Source organism: Rhinichthys klamathensis, unplaced genomic scaffold (assembly GCF_029890125.1).
Source record: "Rhinichthys klamathensis goyatoka isolate OS25496 unplaced genomic scaffold, OSU_Roscu_1.1 h1tg000092l_1, whole genome shotgun sequence".
NCBI classification, from domain to species: Eukaryota; Metazoa; Chordata; class Actinopteri; order Cypriniformes; family Leuciscidae; genus Rhinichthys; species Rhinichthys klamathensis.
Window position 1 is genome coordinate 490971 of NW_026606631.1, and position 24130 is coordinate 515100.

Genomic DNA, 24130 nt, shown 5'->3' on the forward strand with positions numbered 1-24130 from the left:
CCCATGATCGATCGTTGTTTAAATGAATGGTCAATTAATCGTTAAGTTAGCCTTAATACTGCAATATGTGTCTGCTGCAGTGGCATATAGCCAACAGCATGACAGTGTGCAAATGCTGCTCAAAATGCTGTTCCTCACTAAATGAATGCGAGTGGTTTTTAGTCTAAATAAAGGGCTAGCAGTATTGTAAAATGAGTCGATGTGATTGATCATTTAATTAAATTACTTATTTAATAATCAAATATGACGACTAATACAACTGTCACAACGCCGCCTCAGTTGTGCCTGCTTGTCATAATGTCTAACTCCAGTTGTGGACGCGCTGAAACATGCCAACTAAACCCAATGAATTCACAACAATTTATTGAAATAGTGTTCATTATAATGTTATGTAACATTACAGTCCCAATCATAGTTATTATAAGCAGAGCATTGCTGTTTGAGCTGCGCAAGCTGAAGCGCTGAATGAACACCGGTAAACTGAAACCCTTTGCTAGCGGATTAACTCAGTGTAAACGCATACAATATGACATTTATCGGATATACAAAATAAACATCATATTACAAATTATATCTGCTCAAACTGACACGAGCAACACGCATGCGCATGACCTATTATTATAGACAGTTAATCGGTCATCGATTAATCGTTAGCATCCCTAGTTAGTGTTGTATAATATTGTATAATATTCCTCCGCCCAGGCGAGCAACCACCAAGAAAAGGTGTTAAAACCAATTCTCGCCCAGGTCAACTGGAAGCTGCTAAGGACTGGAAGATGCTGGCTGATCTTGATCAACGGCTTATTTTTCCACCTGAGATTGCCACCACTAACCTCCAACCAGATATTGTTTTGTGGTCTGGATCAACACGCATTGTTCAACTGATAGAGTTAACAGTGCCATGGCAGGATGCTGTAGATGAGGCATATGAGAGGAAGAAACTGCGGTATGCTCATCTGGCCACTGAAGCAGAACAGCGAGGATGGAGAGTCCAGGTTTATCCAGTGGAAGTGGGCTGTCGAGGATTTGTGGCACACTCTACAACCCGGTTCCTCAGAGACGTCGGATTCAGTGGCCAAGAGTTGCGTCGCACAGGAAAGAACTTATCTGAAGCAGCAGAGAGGAGCAGCAACTGGCTGTGGTTGAGAAGGAAAGATTCTGGCTTGCTGTGTACAGGCCGCCACGCTACGGTTTCGTAGAATTCTTGAAAAACTCGAAGAGTTTTCTATGTGTATGGTTTGCATAGGAATTACAGTTATTACGTTCCTGTGTATATTGCGTTAATGAGGGTTGGTGTTTGGGCAGATATTGTGTTTTGCGGTATGTAGTATGCCATACGAAACCGTTGCCACTGAACGCTTTAACGACGACAGTGGGGCTCGACAGCCTTAGTCAAACGGGTTGGCGCGTATGGTTGGGTTGTGGAGAGATTGTGGTTAGGTCACATAGTTCACATGTGACCTAACCACAATCTCTCCGCAACCCAACCATACGCGCCAACCCGTTTGACTAAGGCTGTCGAGCCCCACTGTCGTCGTTAAAGCGTTCAGTGGCAACGGTTTCGTATGGCATACTACATACCGCAAAACACAATATCTGCCCAAACACCAACCCTCGAGGAAGGAGCAACCTCAGCAGCAGGAGGGATGTAAAGGTCAGTAAGCTAGGCTGAGTTGAGTGGGGGACGGAGGGGTCCCAAGTATACTCTGGGACGCCAGAGTCACTGTCGAGTCCTCTGGAGGTGTCGTGGGCTAGTCGACGAAACACTGAGGACGGAAGGTGCCCACTTGAAGACCCTAGAGATGTCCCCTACTCGGCTCAATCCAGACGGTTGTCGTGCTGGTCCACTGGGGAGACCACACTGTAGTTGCATCCGTTGTGTGTACTGACGTGCCAAGTATACTGCAGCCGTTAATGCCGGACAGATGGAGATTCACATCACCATATGGATAGAAGCGTAAATGGATGGAGAGAGAGAAGCATAGGTTACTGTAAAGCTACGTCTTAGTTTGTGCTTATCTTGGCGAAAGCCGAGTACAAATCAGCATGAGGTTTAACATCTACTCTCGTGTAATGGAAATCATGTTCGTTCACCTCTAACGGTTCAGCTTTGCGCACGTCATAAGTATATCAGTACAATAGCACAAAAGTGTTGTTTGAATTTTCCACGTGATGTGGTCAGAGCTGGAGTTTGACTACCAACGCATGGAAAATATGACTTTAACAATATTTAATATGTAGCCTAACAACAACATGCGGAGTGCGTATGAGAGCGGTTTATCAACACTCGCAACACGGATCACAGTTCATATCCTGAACGGAGCAAGTGTGTTTCAAATTTTTATGGACATAAAAACACCATCTTGCAACTGTCATTTCAGTGCTGATGTCCTGAAATTTTTTTTTTTTGGCATATAAGAAATATGAATGTAATGTAATATGAATGTAATATTACTTATGGATATGATCTATAATTTGTATGACCTTTTCTCTTATAGGATCTGGTCACTGAACTCCAGATGCAGTCCATTTTCACAGACATTGGGAAGCTGAATTTAAATGAGCCCGCCCACAGTTATGTGCTCCCGTTTGCACAGGGAAGTCACTCGACCTCTCCGTCCACATCTGCCGCCTGGATCAGTCATCAAGGGGAAGCTCTCTTTGCTCTTGCCTCACCGTCGGGCAGCATTATTATAGTCACGTTACCTCCTCACGATCAAGATGGTTTGTATCTATCTATAGTGATCTTTATCCGTCTAAAGCTGCTTTCACACTTCCAGCGACACGCAGTGACAAAGCGACACTATCCCATTCATTACAACGGATAGCTGGCGATTTCCTGTGACCGTTGGCGACCGCAAGTAGGCGTGTCCAGCGACACAAAGTTAAGATTTAACTTTGTGCAAATGAAGAGCGACTTTCATGAGCAACAACTAATAGGAGTGAAGTCGTGAATGTCATTCATAAGCGTTATTAGGCAACCAGTAGTGGGAACACCCACTAGCAAAGTCGCTGGCAATGTGAACGCAGCTTTACCCTGTATACATTGATACATAGTTTGTGGATCCTTAAAGTTTGAAAATGTTTTTAAAAAAAGGTATTGTAAAGTATTACATATCATAAATGTTCATGTTTGTTAAAGTTGTAGTTTCTTAATTTCCAATTGTGATATGCCAAGGGGGCATATAGAATATCTGAGTCTAATAATTGGTAAATTACTTGTGAAAATATACACAGGCTGTGAGCTGCACGGCACATCAGAAGCAAATAGAACTCATTTTAATCAATGATGTGTACACTGGATGCAGCATAGAGCCGGATCATTGACAGAAAATGGATGCCCTGTTTTATCGCTTACATAGTACAGCCGTGGCCAAAAGAATTGACAAATTTTGTTTCTCAAAGTTTTCTGCTTCAGTTGTTGTGGTGCTGATTCACATTGTTTCTGGATTAATGTGCAGAGTGATAAAATGCATTTTAAATAATTGCAAAAAGCTTAATTTGCCAAAAAATGAACTTCCTAAATGAACTACCTCCAAAGAAAGATGTGCAGCCATCATCAATTTGCATCAAGATCTCACGTGCCAGGAAATTGCTGCAAAGAATATTGCACCTGAAAGATCCATTCACCAGATCATCAAGAACTTCTAGCATAGAGGTTCAGCTGCAGTGACGAAGGCATCCGAGACCATCCATGTGTGGGGGAGCTTTTCATCCAAGAGAGTGGGTTCTCTCACAATTCTGCCCAAAAACACTGCCAGGAATAAAGAATGGTATCAAACGTCCTGCGAGAGAAACTTCTCCCAACGATCCAGTAGCAATTTGGTGAAGATCCATGCTTTTTCCAGCATGATGGAGCACCATAGGGGCTTTCGCACCGGATAATTCTAGGAACTAGCCATCACGGTGGAACTCTGAAGTGACATAAGCCCCACTCGTTATTGAGACTTTTATTTTGACGGCGCTGAGGACGCCAGAGCCTGAGCAAACAAACAGTGCTCGCATTCTCAGTGTTCATTAGTTTACGGTCTGTCTAACAGTCCTGTCTAATACATAAAGCCATATCACCCTGTAGCCCAAGACTGGTTGCCCACTGAAGCTAAGCAGGGCTGAGCCTGGTTAGTACCTGGATGGGAGACCTTCTGAGAAAACCAGGTTGCTGCTGGAAGAGGTGTTAGTGAGGCCAGCAGGGGGCGCTCACCCTGTGGTCTGTGTGGGTCCTAACGCCCCAGCATGGTAATGGGGACACTATACTGTCAAAGAGCACCGTCCTTCGGATGAGACGTTATAAACCGAGGCCCTGACTCTCTGTGGTCACAAAAAATCCCAGGATTTCTTTCGAAAGAGTAGGGGTGTAACCCCGGCATCCTGGCCAAAATTTGCCCAGTGGCCTCTGTACATCATGGCCTCCTAATAATCCCCATATATATATACCAATTAGCTTCATCACTGTCTCCTCTCCACCAGTAAGCTGGTGTGTGGTGGGCGTTCTGGCGCAATATGGCTGCCGTCGCATCATCCAGGTCAGAGTTTCCGCTAGAAAAAAATGGTGCCGGTCAAAGTGACCGGCAGAGGTTTTGTTTAACGGACATTTTGATATGGCGGTCAAATATCGCCTCTTAATTAGTCAAGTTGAGGAAAACTGGAGGCAGGCTATGTAACTTAAAAAATGACGTAATCAGGCCGTATAGAATGCAACATGTTATTATTAGCCTAACTTTCAAATAGACGGAAAAAAACATGAACGTCCGATTGGCGTCAATCAACACCAATTGTTTTTTACTATGGTTTCACACACTTTTTGAAACATTGAGGCACGGATGTACCTAATACAAATAAATAAAACATCTCCAGTTAACTATCAGATCATTCATTTAGTTCGCTATTAAATAAGAGATCTAGCGCTAAAATCAGTTGTTTTTGAAATCAAGCTGAGCGCTCGTGTCCGCTGCTATCAGTTGCGTCGTCCAGTCCGCTGGACGACGCGCTGCGCGAGTTGCGCGTTTCAATCTATCGCCGTTACGGAGACTCTACACAGGCGAAGCACTGCTACTTGGGCGCAGAGATATCACGCAACACCTGAAATAAAGTTTGCCACTAAGAACCGGCGAAAGTAATGATTATGCATGAAACATTTGAATTGTTGATAAATTGATAAAGTTGATGATGCAGACTCGCCATCTTCGCAGTAGTGAACGCGCCTATAGAGAGAAATGCACATTTCATAGTGTGCACGCGCCGGCGCCTCCGTGTCCTGATTATATTGTCCACTATATTTGCTTCTTATTTATTAATCCAGGCAAATTTGTTGATGAAACCTTGATTAAAATGAATATACAATTTATACAAAACGAAATAAACTTTAAAGAAAGGCTTTCTACAAAACAAAACTAAATAAGTGGTCAAAATCTGACCCATTCCATATGTTTTCCGATATATTCCGGTCATCTTATGATCCTATCTTACTCATCTCATGCGGTTCCCTTTTCATATAATCAACATAGATGAAATAAAAAAAAATAACATTATATTATTTATAAATATGAAACGTATGTTTAAGTTTTTTAATTATAAGCGTCACACCGCTCCGCTTTGCTCACATGCTCTGGTGTGTAGCCTAATGCATGTGTGCGTGCATGTGGTGGAGGGGTGCGATTTTCGAATAATAATCAACCCAGCGATCTTCGAATATTATTTTTGCTTGAAAATTTCATTTTGTATAAATTGTATCTTAATTTTAATCAATGTTTCATCAACAAATTTGCCTGGATTAATTAATAAGAAGCAAATATAGTGGACAATATAGCAGGACACGGAGGCGCCGGCGCGTGCACACTTCTCTCTATAGGCGCGTTCACTACTGCGAAGATGGCGAGTCTGCATCGTCAACTTTATCAATTTATCAACTTTATCAATAATTCAAATGTTTCATGCATAATCATTACTTTCGCTGGTTATTTGTGGCAAGCTTTATTTCAGGTGTTGCGTGATATCTCTGCGCCCAAGTAGCAGTGCTTCGCCTGTGCTTCCAAAAATGCATTTGCCCACCTATCTAAATGTAGGGGAGACCGTGAATAACCCCAATTTAAAAAAAAAAAATGGTGGAGTGTTCCTTTAAGGCTAGTCTGCCTGGGCCTGGCCATATTTGAAACGTCTCACTCAATCGTTCGTTGTTTAGGTCTATATTACAGCCGTTCTAGGCGTGCGCTTTATTTGAAATGCAGCATGCGATGTTGTTTAATAACTTTCAAACGGTAGAGCCTGTTCCTTTATAACATAGCCAAAGGTCGGTGTATTTTTGCTTTATACATTTTAGGCTTATTCTCAAATTCATATTGTGTTAGGGGGGCGGGATTATTACGCAATTTTAATCTGACAATTTGACCGGAGAGATTTAATTTTGTCGGACATTTCATTTTTTTCCCGGCCAATGTCCGGTAATTACCGGACAACGGAAACCCTGATCCAGGTGGATGCTGCACACTGGTGGTGGTTGAGGAGATTCCCCCTTCTGTAAAGCGCTTTGAGTGCTGAGAAAAGCGCTATATAAATGTAATGAATTATTATTATTAATGAATTATAATATGATATTAGATTGAACTGTTATACATAGAAAGTAGACAGTAATGAAAAGTTATTAGCGTATGCCGTGTGGTTGATGCCTAATGTCGCTAGCTGAGCAGAAATACATGATCATGTTTAGCTTGGTCCCTTCAAAGTTGCGTTAGATTTTCTCCTTAGCGTAAAGGTGAAGAGGCCCATCTATCACTGTTTTCCATGTTCGTAAAGTCTGGAGTAAACATATAGGCTATAATACAATAAGTGTTGGTGTTTCACGTTCGTTCGGCCAATCCGCGTACACTAACGTCACTGGTAGTTCCTATAGTGCTAATTTACACCCTACTCTGAAGTAGGAAATAAATTAGTTCCTCCAAAAGTTCCTAGTTCCTGCGGCGCGAACGCTCCGACATCCGGGTACTTTCGGCAATAGTTCTAGGAACTATGAAGGTGTTCCTCCGGTGCGAAAGCCGCTCATGCCACAAGGCAAGAGTGATAATGAAGTGGCTCGGGGATCATTATTTTGGCATTTTGGATCCGTGGCCAGGCAACTCCATGGATCTTAATCCCATGTAGAACCTGTGATCCGTCCTCAAAAGTGAGTGGACAAGCAGAAGCTTGAGCACTAATAAGGCAAGAATGGATCGCCATCAGGCAGGATTTGGCCCAGAAGCTGATATCCAACATTCCAGAGTGAATTGCAGAGGTCATGAAGAAGGTCAACAGCACTGTAAATATTGACTCTTTGCATATATTGAATGTTTTTGCCAAAAAACAAAAAAAGTCTTTAAAACTTATGATTATTGTTGTTTTACAGTATACCTTTAAATTATCTACAAATACTGACGCAGTAAACTTTGGGAGAAACTAAATTTGTGTCACTGCCAATACTTTTGGCAACGTTGCAGCATGGCGTTGGCAACTGGCATGCTTGCCGTAGACGTTTGTCATGTTTCAAACTTGCATGACTTTCTACTTTGGAACACAAAAGACGACATTGTGATAAAGCTGTTTTTGTTCAATTTCAAACCCCAAAAAGGACATAAAAGTAGCATGAAATTAATCCATAAGACTCATCTGGTATATGTCTTCTAAACATAATTAGTAAAAAGTTGAATATTTGTAAATTCTGCAAAGAGCATTCATGTTTGTGAAGGTCTTAAATTTCGGTAAAAATGTCACTAAGTTAGTTACTGATAGTTCATACAACTTAATTCTGCTGTTAAAAGGAATAGTTCACCCAAAACAATTATCAATAGCTATGTTTCCATCCAACATTGCAAATTTAACTTGCGCGGAAATTGGAATATTGCATAAAACATTTTCGAATAAAGCACCGTTTCCATCCCATGTGTTCAAGTGAACAAAATCATCACTTCTTGGGAAATTGGTGCAAAATATCTGTATGCATAAAAATTGGTGGATTGTTTTTGACTTTTGTGGAATACAAAAAGAGAAAAGAGTGTCAAGAAAATAAAAACACTCCGGCAACAGAATGTTATATTTTGGGTGAACTATCCCTTTTCTTAAGGCTTTTATTCACATATAAACATTGAACAATGCAAATACATAGTCAAATATGGTATACATGGAAGCTCAACTGTGCTTGCTTGGCTCTCTAGAACCAATGAGGTTTGTTCTCGCATGGCTGAACTCCCGTGTTTACCGTATTTGATGAGCTAAGTGTTGATCAAGTTTCTTTTCCGAAGACTTGGATTAAACCACTTGATTCTTATGGATTACTGTCTTTGTACGTTTTTACATTTTAACAAAAAAATAATTAGAGAATATTAAAAATATTTTCGTTTGTGTTCTGAAGATGAAAAGAAGTCTTGTGGGTTAACAATGTGCAGATGCCTGTGTTTTACTAAATCACCTCTTTCTGTTACAAAAAGGGACCGTGTCAATTCTGGAGTTGAAACAGAGTTCGATGATGCAGCGGTTGGCCGGCTGGATGCCTACTGCTATCAGGTACATTTCTTTTGCATACAATTTAAATGTTAATTGAATCACACACAACACCGAACAGAGCAGAAACTGGTTAAACGGATGATCCCATTCACAGGGGAGATCCGAGCACGTCTGATGTAGCCATCAGTCTGGCTGTCCACCAGCTAGAGGACGACACGTTTGTATTCGCGCTGTGTCAAGATCATAAGCTGCGGATGTGGTCATTTAAGGTCAGTTTGGCTCCTGATTATCCATACATCCAACTTCATTCTCATGTCAAGATGTAATTACTGTGTCTTTAAATGTCGGCAACTATGTGTAGCATGTCATCGGTGCACTGTTGACTCCTTTATCTAGTTTCATGCCAATCACATTGATGTATTGTTTGTCTCTCAGCATCAGATGTGTCTGTTGGTGACTGACATGCTGGAGTATATGCCCGTGGGTCGTGGGGATGTGAAGGTTTCTCCAGCACAAGCTCATAAGCTCCGACTATTCTTCTCCTCATCCATCGGTCTGTGTCTCGCCGTCTACCTCGCAGTTCCCAAACGCAGTCAGTTCTGTGTGCTGCAGCTGGTGGCCAATGAGAACAATCGCTACAGCCTGGATCACATCTCAACACTATTCTCAACACAGGTAGAGTTCAGTACAGTAAAACATTGAATCCTTTATATGAATAGTGATGGAATTGTACTTTTATGTGTTTGTGTGAAACAGGAGACAGTAGTGGATTTTGTCTTGACGGCAACTGATATTTGGGCTGTTTGGCTGGATAATGACAACCAGACTATGGTGAAGTACATCAGTTTTGAGCAGTGAGTAATGCAGAGTTTGAATTTTCACTTGGGATGTGCGCTGCAACTAATTTCCTTAAAATATTTTGTAACCGGTTTGTCTAACAAACCCCAGAAAGAAGACAGTCAAAAAAACGGAATAAACGATCCATTTGAAATAGCCCACTTAATCTATGAACTAAAGTGGAAATAAAGCAGTCAAGTTACATTATTTAGTAAATGGATTTCCAATCTAATCAAATTATATAACAAAAAAAATTAATCTGGCATCTCCGTGCGGCCAAATCTGAGAGAAAGATGCCTTTTCAAAGAAAACGTGCTAGTGTGGACAAGGCCTATATATTTTACAGATATAACACAAACAGTTCACGAACACTGGGGAATCTTTTTCATTTGCATCACTTATAAATTAATTAAGAATAAAATTAATATCAGAATTAGAAAATGAAATCAGCCTAATCAAATTGGAGCAAAAAAATATTAAAGTCAGAAGTCAAGTACATAAATCTTTCAGTACTTAAAACATTAGCTTTGCTGTTATGTTAGTGTTGCTAATAATTTCAATAACTGTCCTTGTCGCATCTGTGTTTGAAACAAATTTTGTTTTGTGAGGAGAACTGTTGAATACAATTGAACAGAACAAAACCCAATTTGGTGATTGTAAGAATGGTCAATGGATGTTGATGACTTAGCAATGTGTCTTGCCTATTTTTTTTTTTTCATAAGGTCCAATATTTTTCTTTCTTTTTGGTGTAATCACCTGATTTAATGATGCGTTTAATTTCCTAATTTTAACATGTAGCGCTGTTTTCAAACTTGTACTCAAACTATAATGTATTTGTTATTTGTCTAAAATTAGGGATTCAAAACGAATTGGTTCGTTCTGCATGAGCAAAAACTTTTTTTTTTTTCTTTTTTTTTCTGGTTTTAGAGTTCCAAGGTCACCTTAAGCCACTTACGAAATAATAATTACTGCTTTATTTATTTAGAAACAAAAGTAATTAAATTATATTTGAATATTTAATGTTTTTTTTTATTTTTATTTTATCTATTGCACAGTAGGGATGTAACGATTCACTCGCAACCGGTTGAAAATCGATAAAAATGTGCGACGATTCAAGTCGGTTGAAATGTTAAACGAATCGCGATACATGTTTCAGCCTATTGTGAAGTTGTGAACCTCGCTTTACAGGCACAATAGCAGCGAGCACACACTGGCGTGAAGCTAGCGAGTGTTTTCACTTCATTCATGGAACTTGATCTTGTGTGAGCCAAGCTCAACTTCCATAGGAATGAACTGAAAACGCTCGGTTTGCTCTGCTCGCGCCGCACCAGTGTGTGCCATAGACTGGTGTGCACACGCCGTCAAACAGTAGACATGGCGACGGCAAGCGTAGATGTTGACGTTGACTCATTCAAATCGGAGGTGTGGCGGCATTTTGACTTTCCGTAGACTAATAATAATCACCACCGTGAGAAGCACCAGTCACCTCCGTTTTCATGTAAAACTAAAAGTCATTAATACGACAATTGCGAGAGCCACGGAGATCACAAGGTGCATCAGTGTTTCTGTGGCAACCAGGTGTTGTATTTATTTTACTATCTCTTTCTCTAAATGTGTTTTTTTTTTAAACTCTTACTAGTGTCACTGATTCTTGAGTCAGGACAAAACAGGTTTTAAAAAACTTTCTGAAAAATACACACTATATCAATTAGAGTTGTATGTTTCTGCAGAGAAAGGTCTTAGCTATTTAACCATGTAAAGGAACAGGTTCTAAATAAAAACTCATTTTTAACAAATAAACATGTTTCCCTTCAGAACTGGATTTGTGTCAACTCCGTCAGACACACTAAAAAGTATACAATTTTAATTCTTCCAATCCAAAAAGAATCTAAATTTCTGAAGTATATTGTAATAGTGTTTAGTTACTCTATGTAAAAAAAATACTATATATAAACTTAAGTTGTGATTTCACACTATTCTGAAAACTCAGATTTCTAAATATTTGCATTTCCAAACTTTGATTTTAATTTCAATATTGTAAAAACAAATTCCTTAAATAAATAAAACATAAGATGATGTAGATCAGATGGTCCTTTATTCCAAAAACAACATAAACTGAAGGAAGAATTTTTTCCCCCAAAAAATTAACAAAAACAAAAACATACATCCAACGCTGTTGATGAAGATCTGACGGTGTTGGTGAAAAACTGACGGTGTTGATGAAGATCTGACGGTGTTGATGAAAAACTGACGGTGTTGACAAAAAATATGTGTGCATTGTGATTATTGAACAGATGTGCTCTTTAAACTACTACTAAAACTACTCCTTGTTATTAGAGTATTGAACTTACTGTAAAGCAAACTATAAGCACATACACCGTTTCCAACTATAAAAAAAAACAATAAGGGAAACCAGGGGCCCTCCTCCCCCTCTGTTTTCATCTACCTCCCCATACCACTTCCTGCTCTCCTTTTTCTCATCCACCTCTTCTCCTCTTCCTTTCCTCCTTTGTAAGTAGCCATTTACTTTAAAGTGGCGTGTGTGTTGGATGTGTGATTGCCCTGCACTGCCTACTTTATACTGGGTGTGGTCTTAAATTGACATTCCTTGACAACAATACTGCAACACATAATCTGTAGCTTAGAATCAGGTTCAATTAGCTTACTTAAGATTTCATTTTTGTCTAACCTGCGCTTATGGCTTGAGCAGCAGGCGTCGGACATGCGTATGGTTAAAAAATGTAATGCATGCTATGTATGTGCATTTATGTGTAAATAAAACCCTGAAATAACAGTTTAACCCTTCACTATATTCACAAATAATATTATATTCGCACATTAAGAGGTTATTGGTGGATTTGTCAACTTGAACCTGACGGAGTTGACGTCTGACAGAGTTGACGTAAGGGCATGTATTTTCCCGCCAAAACATGTATTGTACACTGCATCTAGGTAGTTTTTCCTCAGTTGCTAGCTGTCCCAATAGCCTCACTAAAATGCTTAAATTCAATCCACTATGGTTTAAAAAAAGTATCTTAACAGAAAGATGGTATTGACATGGTGCAGCTGTGACCATAGGAATATTGACATTGTTTGTCTAAAATATAAAAAATGTAAAACGTACCAGAGCATGTGTGGTAGTGCTGCATTCACTACAGACAGGGAAATGAAAAGGGGTCCTCAAGGATATACCTGACTATGCTATTTCCTGATTTAAAGAGCTTTATGAAAAAATCTGACGGAGTTGACAGAAACTGAGGACACAACTTTAATAGGCAGATATTTATGGAAAGTATTGTTTGATGTTCACTTCATGCATTGTTTTTTATATTTATACCCCTTATTTTTTATTTGATATAAATGTTTTCACAATTGTAGAGCTTTTTTAAAGTTTTTTGGGATGGTTAATCTTGTAACCTCTTGCTGAGGACAAGTGCAATAACATGGACCATCTAACCACAGACCATACATTTAAACAACTTTTCCCCAAAAAGATAAAGTTTATTCTAAAAATCAGATAGGTATATACAATTCCTTTAGATTTAACTTTGTAAGTATGTCATACATGATGAATTTCTTAATTTTTGCTATAAATTTGACTTTTCTTTGTGGGACATGTTCCATGTTTCTTTAATGTAGTTTTATTATTTGACAAATATATTTAAAAAAAATAATAATAATTCGGGGTGCGGCTCTGCTGCTGACGCAGTGTCTCACCTGGCTGTCGCGATAACCGCAATATTGCAATACCGCGCTACTGACAGGCCAACCACAGAGGAATGCAAGTAACCGCAGCAACCGCCAAACCGCGTTTTCTTTTTTCATAAGGCCACCCTTCGTAGTTCGTACCATGTGTATTAAATGTTAAATAAGTTACAGGGTTCCAGGGTCTTAAAAAGCCTTAAAAGCATTGAATTTATGAATTTGGAAATAATACCTTAAAAAGTCTTTTAAAAGTCTTGAATTTTGATGTCTGGGTCTTAAAAATTGTGTTGTATGTCAGTGTTCATTTCATTGACTAAAATAAGAACTTTTCTTCAACGACATTTTTCACTGACGAAAACGAGACGCTACCGAAATAAAACCTAGTTTTTTCACTGACGAAAACGAGACGCTACCGAAATAAAACCTAGTTTTGAATGACAAAAACTATGACACAAATCTATTGACATTTTCGTCAACGAATAAAAACTAGATGAAAATGTTAGATAGTGTCGATCTGGGAAGCGATCCAGTCAGAACTGATGTCCTGCGTGTGTGCTAGATGCACACATTTGTACTGTTACGTGCAGATCTACCCCGCGGTCTCATAAAATGTTAAAAATGTAAACCAACCCGAAGCATGGAGCCATGCACATATACACCTATACAGCGCGCGGGTACTGCACTGAGCTCTCTTTCGTGTCTGAATGGACAAATACACACAACAACATTATGTCTAAATGTCCGGTTTGGAGAGTATTCATGTAAACTATGTCGGTTATGTCTTAAACAGTTGTATCGGGTGTGCATCAGTGCAATCGTATCCGCATGTCATTGGACATGAGCCGATGTCTTAAAGTGACAGTGGCAATAAACATAATGCGGTCTGTGTCATTAATTTTGATCAAGCAACAAAAGAAAAAGAGAAAAGCATTCACTGTTTGTTAATAGCTTTAATAAGGATTAATTATATTTAATTCATACAAATAATTGTCTGCTTGAAAGAATAAAGAATTATGTAATAAGTTGTTATAAAGAATGCATATATCATTCATTGAAAAGAAGACTGTGTTTTACTTTAGGAAAAGTGGTTTTATTTAATTCTAAGTCACAGTAGTTAAATCTGTATCTGTATTGCATGTTGAAACTTAAAAATCATTCATATTAATAGGTTAATATATGTTTTCTCCGGGAGTATATGGGTTTGGAAATTTTAGAGAAATTCTAAATTAACACATTACAATTTACCTAAACCCATTATATTTATATAGTCGACTAAATCTACTGTAGATTTAGTTTACAGTAGATTTCGAAAATCTAAAAAAACTAAAATCTAAAATCACTAAAATCTTATTGTATTTCGTCAACTAAAACTAGACTAAAACTAAAACAATTCAGATGACTAAAATTAGTTTGTCATATTTTGTCAAAAGACTGAGACTAAAACTAAATCAAAATTTGCTGTCAAAATTAACTTCTCCGTATTGTATTTTTCCTCAAAAGTTTCATTTGTCAACCACGATTATTATTATGATTTTCGATGTTTATTGTTCAGGGTTCTCTCAGTTCCCCATATTCCCAGCATGGAATAAGTAGCTAGCTAATGTTAAAACACAACTTAACATTGTTCGGCAAACTTTCTTGTGGCCTACTGAAATGTTTTTATTTTTCACACCTGCTTGGCTTATCATCTTTTACCCATTCCACATTTGAAAAATAAATGAACACAAGTTGAAGGATTTTGTTTTTCTTTGCTGGTAGGGACGTGAAATAGGTATTAATTTTTTATATAAATGGTCTTAAAAAGGTCTTAAAAAGACTTGAATTTAACTTGAAGAAACCTGTAGGAACCCTGAAGAAAATAATGATAACAAGACTGTTTATCATGGTGATTTGTACAGAGGCTTCGTGGATTTGGACTTAAGCCTAAACAGACAGTGAATGAGATCGCCTGAGCGCGTGCGATTACCTGCGTCTGTCTTTGGAGTCAAGTCATGTATATTCGTGAAAAGGTTGCCGTTTCCAAGGAAAGCGAAATATTTGTCGTATCATCCTTTTAACGTGTAAGGGTATTTACCATGAATGGCGTCAGCGCTGGTCAGCATTACACAGCGCGAGGAAGCAGTGGGGGGAAAGCAGCGAGTCACGCATTGGTCTCTATTAAGTGAAGCATTGCTTCAGCTTTGCCCAAAAGTGAAGCATTGCTGGCCAGCTGAGCCTTGAAAAGTGGAGCTCAAATTTAAAAAAAAAAAAATTAACGCCTTGTTTCATTACATCTATCATTTAAGGAATTAGCTTTTTTGAACGTTTTCGTTGAATGAACGGTTTAATGACTCACTCAAAGACAGTCCGTTGGCGTAACAATGTAACTGCGCGCTGAGTGACAGTCTTTCAATGCGCAGAGACGCTGTTTAGTTTCGGTTACATTGTTTTTGTGTATGCTGACCACGTCATAACACGTATTTATAGCAACAAATAAAAATAAATAAATAAATGGCGGTAATACCGCATATCGCGCTATTGAGCCACTCAAAATTACCGCAAGGTAAATTCCTTCACCGCGACAGCCCTACTCGTGTCCTGTGAATTTTTCTCTTTTTTTTTTTTAAGTGATTGAGCCCGCATTCTCTTTGTGGCAAAATGAAGTTCAGCGTTGGCATGTTACTTTGGCTGGCTGTGTGCCTTATCAGTGGTTTAATCGCCGAAGTATGGAGTTTATATGGAAACGCCGGAATCCTCACCTACACGAGGGACCAGCTGTTGTCACTCAGACACTCAACTAAACCGGGGGACTCTGGTCTGGAGCTGCTGGCCAAGTATCCGCAACTCAAAAACATCGGAACGTGAAAAGGGACTAAAATAAAGAGAAAGAGGATCAAGAGGAGTGAGAGAGACTGAGAAGGTGCGGCAGTAGACCTCACCTACCGGTAATAACTTTCTCTAATGTTCGCTCTTTGAGCAACAAGATGAATGAACTGATCGCTAAAGTTCAATATGATAATGAGTTCCGACAGAGTAATCTCATCTGTTTTACGGAAAGCTGGCTGAAAGAGGAGACGTCAGACCCCAACTTTTCGGGCTGATAGAGACATTGATTCGTCTCGGAAATCTATTGGTGGTGGTTTGTGTGTCTATATGGACACACGCTGGGCTACCCAGTATACTGTCCGGGAACGTGTGTGTACACATGACTATGAAATCCTGGTTGTCTCATTTCACCCCTTTTTTTTCCCGAGGGAGTTTGGACAGATTACTATCATATTGGCCTATGTACCTGGGCCGGACTTTGTGGGAGCTGCAGCCAGGATAGCAGAGAGCTATAACACCGCCCTGTCCCGTGCAGTCAGTCAACCCGTCCTGTTACTCGGGGACTTTAATTCCTGTGAACTTAATTGTTTCTGACTTGTCCCTATGATTTTTGAGGCGAGGTTTACTATTCTCTGCAGCTTGTTTCTCCCTTTTACGTTTAAATTACCATACCACATCGCCATGTTAAAGGTTAAAATACTCTCTATCAGATTCTTATAGACTATTTCCATAATGTGCTTGCTCACTCTGAAGGAGTTGAGCTTGCGCAGTAGATGGAGACGTTGGTTACAGGTTTTAAAAATATAATCTGTATTTTCACCGAAATTTAGATTAGAATCAATATATGTACCGAGGTATTTGAACTTTTCTACTACCTCTACTATTTGTCCCCTAATTATAAGGGGCTGCACAGGGTCCTTTTCATGAAAGACAAGTTCCTTTGTCTTTGTTACATTTATCTCTAAGGAATTTTCATCGCACCATTTCTGGAGAGATGACACATGTGCTCTATATACTTCCTCTCCAACTATGTCCCCCCTCTTTAATAAAGCAACCAGGGCCATATCATCTGCATACTTAAACAAACGAAAATGTTCCCGATCTAACTGGAATTCGTTTGTATAAATGGAGAAGAGTAATGGGGAAAGAATAGTCCCTTCAGGGGCACCAGTATTAACCTGTTAACCGTCACCAGTGCGTGGGCGCTCTGAAGCGTTTTTTTTTTAAATAGTTCAAAGTTACTATCATATTTAATGTGATTAACTTGACAAACTATACATCATTAAAACGATATAAGACTCAAGTTTCAGTATTTGACCACTATTGTATTCTGTGAAACTTATAGTGACAGTTATGTCTTAATTTGTGTCAGGAGTTATGAAATAAAAAAATGAGTCGTTACCTTTAATATGAATTATGAGCGTCAGCTGCTCTCATTCAGAAAAAAACTCCCGTGCGATCGTCATGACAGCGATTCACAAAACAACGTCCCTCAGGGCTTTTAGCTCAAACATGTGCAGATTTGGAGAAATATTGATAGATTCTCATAGGTTTACATCAGACTTCTATAGACAGGAATAATATTTATTGAATTTATACCCAAATGCGTCGATGTAATCATTTTGAGCGCTGTATACTCTGATTTACTGTGTTATCCATTCATACTGAAGTCTGGGGCGCTGTTGCACAGTAAAGTCCATATATGGATCACATGAAGAAGAGCCATAATCATGTGACATTCAGGAAGTCGTGATTCATAAACAAAGCTATCCGAGATCGCTGTAAAGTGCAGATAAAGATGTTTTGAAGACAATAAACATGATTGCAATGATATTTGATTTACCTGTGTTCTTCGAGTCATGTCAGGTATTTTCATAATAATAGATTATATGTATAATGTAATGCTAATCGAGATAGACTTTCAAATTGTGCAGAATACAATAAAATAATATATTTTCTATCTGATTTTTTTATCTGAAGCCAAATCAGATTACAGAAAGTTATTTAAAACACTCGACTTGCGCTATAAAGTAAGTTGGAGCACAAACATAGTTTTATTCTCATAAATTGTCGTGTATTGAGGGTGTGCTAAGCTAACATGCTAGCTAGTACTGAGCACCTGCTACCTAACTTCGATGTAATTTTTATGATTTTTTTTCTAAATAAGAATGCTTACTGAAATGTTTCGTTTTTCAAAAAGGGCATTTGATACAGTTTCACTGTGAAGTGAGAACTTTTATAAAATAAATGAGGGATTGAAACAGTGTGAATTGCTATAGTCGTTAGTGATTATAATGCAGACAAAAGAAAAGCATATTTAGAGCAATAAACAGGCTGGAGAGGTGTGAATATGTGCAGGGGAGACTGAGACTGAATGGGACTCGTTTTTGCATCACAAAACAATAGAGGCAATAGACTGAATAGATGCTTATAAGATGACAATAAACACCAGTCTAATCAAAATAAAGTCATATGACATGATCTTGAAAAACATTGAACTAAATACAGAGTTTTAGACTTATCATCTTCAGATTTTAAATATAACATGGTTAGACATGTGGCTTTAGCTGCAGTGCATTTCTAGATTGCTACAATGCCAACTTCAATTTTATTTTCATGAAGATGTTTCATAAAAATAAATGTATAATAACTTTACAAAACTTTGAAGCTATTTATAACTATTTTTTTTCATTATGACAATAATTAATTCTACATTTACAATAAACTTCCAGGTGTCAGCTTTCAAATGAGATCTTACTTGTGCTTTTAGTACAAAGGGTTCATGAACTGTATCTGTTTCAGTTTGGGAATGCCATATCTGGGGATTTTTCAAAAATGGGCTTGAAGCTTAACAGGTTAAGCACAAGGATGGCAGACCGAGTATTATTAACCAGAACCTGTTGAGGGCGATCAGAGAGGAAGTCCCTTACAAGGTGGATAATACCACCATTTACTCCTATATCGATAAGTCTCTGCAGCAGGGTGTGGATCTGCATGCTGTTAAAGGCAGATGTAAAATCGATAAACAGGGCCCTAGCTAGGTGGGAGGGGGCTTGAAGGTGCTTTGCCATGGTGTGAAACATACTAACAGTTGCATCATCGGTTCCCCTCATACTTTTGTAAGCAAACTGGAGATGATCTAAGCTATTAGAAACTGATGCTGTAATATGTTTGCTTATAACTCTCTCAAAACATTTTCCTAAGATGGAAGTAAGGGCAATGGGCCTAAAATCTTTTAGTTCAGTGGCTCCAGGTTTTTTCGGAATAGGCACAATATAGGACATTTTCCATAATTTGGGAATTGTTAAGGAATTAAGCAAGTACTGGAATAACTTCAGCACAATACCTTTTAGTTCCGTGACATTTTCTTTTAAAACTCTCCCTCTCAGGCCCCGGGGCTGAGTTGGGCTTAATACTGGACAGGCTGGCTATAATATCATGTTCATTCAGTGCAATAGGCACATATCCCGAAATGGACCTACACACACTGTCACGTTCAGCACTAAAATCATTTTTGTTATAATATCATCTACCCACCTTACATCAATATGTGGACTGTCCCACCCGCCGGGCACGTACCCTAGATAAGTGCTATGGCAACATACTAGACGCCTATAAATCCATCTGCAGGCCTGCCTTGGGGAAATCGGACCATAATGTCGTCCACCTACTTCCACGTTACAGGGCTAAGCTGAGACGGGAAAAGACTGTGATTAAGGAAATTAAGATATGGACTGAGGACTGTATGGAGGAGATGAAATGCGAGCTGGAGACTACTGACTGGTTATTTCTTAACTCATGTGACACACAGCATGAACAAATTGACACTTTTACATCCTATTTGTTTAATGAAAGTAAAATCACTCGAACTAAAATTGTTAGAATATTTCCTAATAACAATTTATGGATGTCTAGTGATCTTAAGGAATGTATTCGTGAGAAAAAAACATGGTTTTAAAAATGGTAATATCGCGTTACTCAAGAAAAAAAGAAGCGAACTAAGATCGAAACTGAGTAAAGCAAAAATAGAATATAAGGATAAAGTTGAATGTCATTATTTCTCAGGAAATGCTAAGAAAGCATGGGAAGGTTTAAATGTGATGATGGGTCGGGAAACTAAGCAAAACCGTATCCCCCTGTCACACTCCTCTCCATCTTTTGCAAATGATCTAAATGTCTTTTTCAGTCGTTTTGACAAAAATGATTTTAGTGCTGAACGTGACAGTGTGTGTAGGTCCATTTCGGGATATGTCCCTATTGCACTGAATGAACATGATATTATAGCCAGCCTGTCCAGTATTAAGCCCAACTCAGCCCCGGGGCCTGAGAGGGAGAGTTTTAAAAGAAAATGTCACGGAACTTAAAGGTATTGTGCTGAAGTTATTCCAGTACTTGCTTAATTCCTTAACAATTCCCAAATTATGGAAAATGTCCTATATTGTGCCTATTCCGAAAAAACCTGGAGCCACTGAACTAAAAGATTTTAGGCCCATTGCCCTTACTTCCATCTTAGGAAAATGTTTTGAGAGAGTTATAAGCAAACATATTACAGCATCAGTTTCTAATAGCTTAGATCATCTCCAGTTTGCTTACAAAAGTATGAGGGGAACCGATGATGCAACTGTTAGTATGTTTCACACCATGGCAAAGCACCTTCAAGCCCCCTCCCACCTAGCTAGGGCCCTGTTTATCGATTTTACATCTGCCTTTAACAGCATGCAGATCCACACCCTGCTGCAGAGACTTATCGATATAGGAGTAAATGGTGGTATTATCCACCTTGTAAGGGACTTCCTCTCTGATCGCCCTCAACAGGTTCTGGTTAATAATACTCGGTCTGCCATCCTTGTGCTTAATACTGGTGCCCCTGAAGGGACTATTCTTTCCCCATTACTCTTCTCCATTTATACAAACGAATTCCAGTTAGATCGGGAACATTTTCGTTTGTTTAAGTATGCAGATGATATGGCCCTGGTTGCTTTATTAAAGAGGGGGGACATAGTTGGAGAGGAAGTATATAGAGCACATGTGTCATCTCTCCAGAAATGGTGCGATGAAAATTCCTTAGAGATAAATGTAACAAAGACAAAGGAACTTGTCTTTCATGAAAAGGACCCTGTGCAGCCCCTTATAATTAGGGGACAAATAGTAGAGGTAGTAGAAAAGTTCAAATACCTCGGTACATATATTGATTCTAATCTAAATTTCGGTGAAAATACAGATTATATTTTTAAAACCTGTAACCAACGTCTCCATCTACTGCGCAAGCTCAACTCCTTCAGAGTGAGCAAGCACATTATGGAAATAGTCTATAAGAATCTGATAGAGAGTATTTTAACCTTTAACATGGCGATGTGGTATGGTAATTTAAACGTAAAAGGGAGAAACAAGCTGCAGAGAATAGTAAACCTCGCCTCAAAAATCATAGGGACAAGTCAGAAACAATTAAGTTCCATGTACGAGGAAGCTCTCAGGAAAAAAGCTTTTGGAATAGCAAACGATCCCTCTCATCCACTCAATAGGGAGTTTGAACTTCTTCCCTCTGCCAGACGTTACAAAGTACCTAGGGCAAATCATAATATTTTTAAAAATTCTTTTATTCCTAATGCAATTCGGACGCTGAACAACACGCCCCGTTGATGTATTGTAACGTAATTGCTATTGCTGTGCTGCATTTTGCTCCGAAGATGTCTGTGTGTTACTCCTGTTGTTCTTGTTGTTTTTGTTGTTGTTGGTTTGATTGTTGTTCTTATGAGACCGAAGGCAAATTTCCACATTGTGGACAATAAAATAAAATGAATGAATGAATGAATGAAAAAGAAATGTGCAGCATTTTGTCTGAGAAATAATAAAAGGGACTCTTTTGTCTTAAATCTCATTTGTTAAAAAAATCGTGAGAAAAACGTATCGTGAAACCAGTATCGTGAATCGTATCGCATCGTGAGATGAGTGAATTGTTACATCCCTATTGCACAGTATAACGCTCCCAATATGCTGTAACGGAGCTGCCGACATTGTAAACTCCGAAGGCGTGCATGACGCATTCAAAGCACCGCAGTTTCTTCATCCGTTTGCAATATAATGAAATTGTAATTTTAATTACAATGGTCATGTTTGTGATTTTTGATTAGGCCTATTTATTATGTGCAACATTTAAATTAATATTCAGAAACGGGTGCAGTTACTTCTACTATTTTTTTTTTCTGATTAACTTTTATTAGACTCCAGACCAAAATAAAATAGGCCTACCTGATAATATTATTTTTAAAATTGGAGATATCTCTGCTATTCCGAAATAACAGGATAGTAGTTTTTTCGTCTGCAGAACAAAATAAATTGTATAAAAACGAATAGTAATGTAACTTAGGAATAAAAAAATATCATATAAAGCTCAAGAAATCCACAAAAAATATTTAACACAATTACAAATATAAGGATAAATGACGTTTGACAGGGAACGCATCTCAAAGTCGCACACACCGACACCTGTTGCCGTTAGAGCAGTCAGCGCCGAACAACAGGCAAATACAATTAGACTAATTAAAGTTACAATAGTTTAGTGAGTGATTTTCTTTTTCTTTTGTTCTTTGATCAACATTAATGGTGGCAGCGACTATAGTCTGTCAATGCACGGATTCAATTGGCATACTGTTTTTCTTTCTCAACCATTTAAGACAAAACCGACTGTTTACGGGATATTTTGACAATTGTGTGTGTATTTTTCCTTGCACTATGTGAGAGGCCGCTCTCTTTGCGCACTTTGAATGTGTGCACAGCACAGAAAAACAGTGCGCCTGCAGAAGTGTCCTCTCGCGTCTTGCGCTAAAAGAATGCTATCAAGAAGAATCGATTTTCTACTCCTAACCCTACTAACTACTAGCCTATAGAAAATATTTAATTCATGTTATTGCATGTGAATAAATGTGTATGGTATGGGGCTACTATAAGAAATATATTTGTCATTTTTTCCTGATATTGACGATTATCGACTGGAAATACTAGCGAGACATCGTTGATATACGATAATCTCGGCAATCGGCATATCGCCCAATACTTTGTATTACTGATATGTGTGGATGTGCTGGCTAATGCAAATAAACATTCCCCTCCTAGTACAAGTCTCTTATCTTTACAGAAAACATACACAATGTAAAAATTCAATAACCTGACTGTAGTGTGCATAATAAATGTGCCTGTATGAATTATATGTTGACGTTGAGCATTTTCGGGTTAAAAATAACAGCTTAGCTCTGGTCCATAAATGCAGTCAGAGACAATTGTAACTTTAACCACATTAGATGTACAACGTGCTAACAAGCACATTCATAAAGGCAATTTGCAAAAATTCATAAAATATAAAGTGTGATACTTGCGTGTTCTGTATATGAAGTTGGTTCGCGAACTGTTGGTATTGACTAGGTATTTTGTACGGACAGTTTTTCGCTCAGTGGGTTATAAATGGATTTTTGTGCAGGCTAGCACAATGCTATCTATGCTTTTATAAATCTGAAAGCTTGTTATCTGTGCAAAGTTTTATACATTTATACAATATTTAATTATTAAAGTGGTTTGTTTCATAGAGATGAGAGTAGTTCAATTAAAGAAAGTCTTTAAAGAAAAAAATGCAAGTCCCCCAGAATATATATATAAATATATATTTGCTGCCTTTGTCTGACTTTGCTACTTATGTTTTAAAATGTAGTAACACAACAGGGATGTGGAACCAGGTGTTTGTCCAGCCATCACCAGAGGAGGAAGTTCAGATTGGTGAAGACCAAGACCCACGGGTAAGTGAATCTGGTTCTAATGTGAACGCTGAAACTGGTGTGTCATATATTGTACCATTTTTGAGTTCCCTAACACATTGTTGTTTTTAAACAGGAAATCTATCTTGATGTACTTTTTTCACCACTGCGCTTCACAGCCTCAGCCATCATTAAAGCTCTACAGGTACAAATCTCAATTTACTTTCATTCACTCTTAATGGGTCGTAGAGCAAGGGGTATTCAATTACAGGCCTGATAGCGCTCTGGCGCCACGCCGGATTTCCGGCGTACAGACGTGTCTGCGGTAAAAAAAAAAGTCAGGTTCGTGTTTGCGGATCTGACAATTCCCAAGATACCAAGAGGCGCTTTCACTAAACCACACCAGTAAGCCTACTTCAGCCGCAGACCTGCCAACCTGTACGCATTTTGACCTCAAAGTACGCTGATACGATTTGTCACTCTAAACTACGCAAAAACCTGGTGACACCTCTGTGCGCCTCAAATCAAGCAACAGCAAAAGAAGCGGAGTTCGACCAATCATAGCGCTT

General features: G+C 38.7%; 1 protein-coding gene across 2 annotated transcripts in view; it reads left to right on the forward strand.

Moving 5' to 3' along the window:
* nup160 (nucleoporin 160) overlaps positions 1 to 24130 on the forward strand; it is a 154566-nt gene that overhangs the window by 38615 nt on the left and 91821 nt on the right. For both annotated transcript variants that reach the window (XM_056252058.1, XM_056252059.1), the window contains exons 4-10: positions 2499 to 2724; positions 8454 to 8529; positions 8624 to 8738; positions 8905 to 9144; positions 9226 to 9323; positions 23519 to 23603; positions 23698 to 23766. In XM_056252058.1, the coding sequence (XP_056108033.1) occupies positions 2499 to 2724; positions 8454 to 8529; positions 8624 to 8738; positions 8905 to 9144; positions 9226 to 9323; positions 23519 to 23603; positions 23698 to 23766 (909 nt within the window). The remainder of the gene's footprint in view (positions 1 to 2498; positions 2725 to 8453; positions 8530 to 8623; positions 8739 to 8904; positions 9145 to 9225; positions 9324 to 23518; positions 23604 to 23697; positions 23767 to 24130) is intronic.